At 46.1% G+C, this 4,146-nt stretch overlaps 1 protein-coding gene across 1 annotated transcript in view; it reads left to right on the top strand.

Annotated features, from left to right (window-relative positions):
• LRRD1 (leucine rich repeats and death domain containing 1) overlaps nt 1-1,111 on the top strand; it is a 10,546-nt gene extending 9,435 nt beyond the window's left edge. Inside the window, exons 4-5 of the mRNA XM_019508533.1 lie at nt 532-652; nt 925-1,111. Of these exons, the coding sequence (XP_019364078.1) occupies nt 532-652; nt 925-1,105 (302 nt within the window). The 3' untranslated portion in view covers nt 1,106-1,111. The remainder of the gene's footprint in view (nt 1-531; nt 653-924) is intronic.
• Nucleotides 1,112-4,146: the final 3,035 nt, after the last annotated feature.

Below are 4,146 nucleotides of genomic sequence, written 5' to 3'. Positions count from 1 at the left end.
ATATATATATATATAAATTTGGTTAGTTTACAACAGGGGCGGGCAATTATTTTGGGCAGAGGGCTGCTTATTGAGTTTTGGCAAGCCATCGAGGGCTGCATGACAGGCAGCTCAGGGCAGATTAATATTAATTTTCTAAATTTTTTAGGGGACCCATGGGCCAGATAGAATGGCCTGGCGGGCAGCCCCCAGGCCTCATTTTGCCCACCCCTGGTCTACAAGGTACAAACCTACCTGCCTTCTATTTGACTTCAGTTGACATGGCTAATGACATCTCTTTGCTAGTGAATCTCACCCACTCCTAGTACCACCTGGCACTTTCTCAACTCCCTAGAATTCATACATACTAACATATGCATGCATAGATACATTGTCTTAGCACCAGAGGAAAACGTGCCTACATGTCTCTATCTAAATTGTTCTTGTTTGGGTTTATTAAAGGGAAGAGCGTTTGTTAAAGGGAAGAACCCTTTAATAAAAAGGTTTGATAAATTGCATTTTCTAAACAATAACACTTATGTTTATATTTAGATAAAATCCTGCATAAGATATTAAAAATAATTGCTGGAAATGTTCCCCTTGAACATTTTGAATTTTTTTGCCAGAAACTGCAACTTACTAATGCTGAAATTAAGGATCTGGAAAACAACAGGTTAGTTACAAAATAATCTAAAAAATAATTTTATTCTCAGTATACTTTAGTTTCTCTTATTATTTTATGCCATTTAATAGGTATTTATAACATGTATATATGTGCATTATAGAATATTAAAATATATCCATATTTTCATTATAGAGCCTCTGCTATTTAGTTTATTTTAAAGAATTTTGAATGTCCAATACTATTCAAATAAATCTTAAGAATTTGATCCTTGACTTTCTTGAACACTCCTTCAGTTTGCTTTCTTATTTTTTTTCTATTAGGGCTCTTGAATTGGAAAGAAAGATCTCTTGTGCACTGGGAATTTGGAAAAGTGAAAACCAAATACTGACTCCTGCTGAAATGACGGATCAGTTGATTAGAATCTTAACAATGACTGGCTTGCATTACCTGACCAACAAAGTGAAAGCTTTAAAACTTTATACACAAGCAGTAAAATTCTAAATACTTGACGCACATATAAGTATTTCTATTTGAAAACAGGATGGAGACTTCTGGGTTAACTTCTGAAAATATTATGGCTATGATTGTGCTATAACTTAGGAGTTGAATAATCAGAAGTGTTTAGAACTTATGTGTCTCAAAAATTTATTGAGCTAAAATGAAAAAAGCCTCTTACTATATACTTCCAAATCACCTACAAACTGAATTTATCAGTTCACTATATTATAGGGTCTGATCCAAAGTATGCTGAAATTGATAAGAACATCTCAATTGAAGGATTTTTTAAACTTTTAAAGGGCTTTTTATTATATTTATGTTTAATGTAGAAGGTAGGGCAGTGTAGCACCTTAAAGACAAATTAATTCAGAGAAGCATGAGCTTTTGTAGGCAACAATGTACATTGTTAGATGCTGTTACCTTCTGCCTGACTTCAGACTAACCCAGCTAAACCACCTCTATGTTTAATGTAGTGACTGTGCACACTGTGCCTTTTAAATTACTTGTATTACAGTTACTAGACAATTGCTTGTCGAGAATGAAGGGAGTGGGGGATAACAGGGGGAGGGGGCTGGGATGGAATGCCACCACCTAATGCCCAATGCTGCCACTGTTTTACCTCTTGCAGGGATCAGGGTGGGGGAGCTGAGGCCAGCACTGCTGGCCTCAGTTCCCCCACCCCCTGTCTGGTCCTTGGTGCTGCTTCCACGGAACAGGGTGGGGGAGCCATGGCCAGCGCTGCTGACCTCGGCTTCCCCACCCTCTCTCTGGTCCTTGGCGAGGCTTCAGAATCATGGCGGCACTCCCCCATGCTTGGAGCACTCTGATTGGCTGTTTCCGTCAGCCAATCAGAGTGTGAATAAAGTGTTACAGACAGACAGATGTAGGCTTTTATAATATTAGAATTTCCAGGGATAAAGCAGAATGCTCAGGGGTTGGGACATGAACACATTTTGAGGGAAAGATAATTCTTGGCTGCCTGATAATGAGAGGACATGCTGAAAATACACAAGTAGTATTGGCCTCTGATACGGCATTCTCACTCTAGTTTTGCCTGATAGTGACACATCCACGCACGAGGATGTGAACAAGGAATGTTGTAGTTTCATTGAAAAATGGGAAATAAGTTATAGCAGGGCTGTTTGACTTGCGAGCAGCTGGGGGACAATACACCACACAGACTGCACACCTCCCTTCCTCCCCAGTCAGACAGCATGGGGCCTCTAGAGGTACAAGAAAGGAGAAGACAGATTCATATACTTTATTGGACACATATTCAATGTATGGCACTGCAGAGAGTCCTGGGATCACTAATTTTGCTTCAGGCATTGTCTTGTTTACCAGTCTGCAAGCAGATGCACATTAGTCCCTATGCTTCAAATAGCCTATGTGCAAGGAATACCAGATCTGTTCTTAGACTTTGAGTGTATGTCAACTGAAGTCAAAAGTGTGACTAAAGGATGTGTAAGTGTTCCCTCAGTAGCTTTAGTTAACTAACGATAGCTGCCAGTGTGCATGCCAGGATGGGTTAGCAACCTGAGTCCCAGAATGCCCAATGGGCTTCCATGGTTCTGCTGCATTTTCTCTATTATCATGGCCCTGGGCTCTCCCTGCATTGGCAGGCAAAGGGCTGGGAGCCCTGTCAGCTGATTGGAGCTTGCAGGTGCAAGAGGAATCCAGGATCGTGATCTTGGTTTTCTCCCTGCACAAGAAATAAAGCATGATGGGATCTGAAACATGGCACACTCCTATGGCTGGGACCACGCCTTCAGCTGATGGGGCTTGGCCCAAGCTGTCTGCTCCAGCTGAGCAGGGAGGTGTGCTCTAGCACCACGCAGCTTCTGGCCTGGGCCACTGCAGACATGTGGCTGCATTTTCAGAATCAAAAGTCTGTTCACTTGTTTATCTGTTCAGCCTACACCAGTCAGACTGACCTGTAGTGATTCAACTGATTCAGCCTCTGGCTATTTGACTGTCTGTACTTATCAGGGAAGAGGGCTGCTCAAAAGGTAGACAGTCACCAGAATAGTTTTTTTATACACCTTTGACTTCCCAGGTTTACACACATTTCTTGATGAAACCTGTGCTGCTCCTATTTCTAGCCAAGGACAAATGTGGCTGGTGTGGCAAATTCACAACAGAGAGCAGACAAAGACATGACAGGACTGGCTAGAGGAGCCCTCAGTGTCTTCAGAGCAATCCATACCAGTGGTTTTTAACTTTTTTGCCATAGTGGGGCACACTTACAGCTCTCAAGGTGTTATGTGGGCTGCACCCACACAACTTACTTTCTGTGTCTCCATTTAAAAATGTTTTAACAGGATGTCACATAGGCTGCAGCAGTCTGCTGACTGGGCTGCACGCCGCATATGGGCGCAGGACCTAGCTGTGGCTCCAGGGCTCAATCTCAGTTGCCCTTTCCTTTAAGGTAGTTGAAGAGTGATGCTGTGGCCAGGGCAGTCCAGAAGTTATGCTTCTTCGGGTGGTGTCTTTTCCTGGACCAACTGTACAGATGGATGGAGAGAGACCAGCCTTTCACCTGAAGAAGACCCTCCTGCTTTTTTCCCCCAAGCTCCTTTCGCGCTACCCAACGCCAGGGCCGGTCCTGCCACCCCAAATGGAGGCTGCCTAGAAAGTGAGGCTCTCGCACATGCCCCAGCACTGACGACCCAACCCCGCCCAGCCTCCTGCCCCTGCAGCTACATCCCGCCGCCTCTCGCCCAGTCACAGCACGTCGCGCCGCGCCTGGGCCGCGCTCGGGCGGTGGCGAGGGGGCACCGATTGGCTGCGCGGCCGCTGACGTCACATAGGCAGAGATGGGGCCAGCCGCGCCTGGGAAAGGCTTGGGAGGGGGTGCGTGGCCGGCGCCGCAGTGGGGCTGGAGATGGCGACGCGGAGCCTGCTGGAGGCCGGCGGGGCGCTGCTGCAGCGCGCGGCCGCGGGCAGCTCCCTCTCCACGGCTCTCGCCGCCGCCGCCTTCGTGCTGGGGCTGGGCTACCTGCTGCAGCTCGGCTGCCGGCAGCGGCGTCCTCAGCCGCCCGCCG

Source organism: Gavialis gangeticus, unplaced genomic scaffold (genome assembly GCF_001723915.1).
Source record: "Gavialis gangeticus isolate Ggan-Ray unplaced genomic scaffold, GavGan_comp1, whole genome shotgun sequence".
NCBI classification, from domain to species: domain Eukaryota; kingdom Metazoa; phylum Chordata; order Crocodylia; family Gavialidae; genus Gavialis; species Gavialis gangeticus.
The sequence above is the reverse complement of the archived record's forward strand: the minus strand, read 5'-3'. Positions and strand labels throughout refer to the sequence as shown.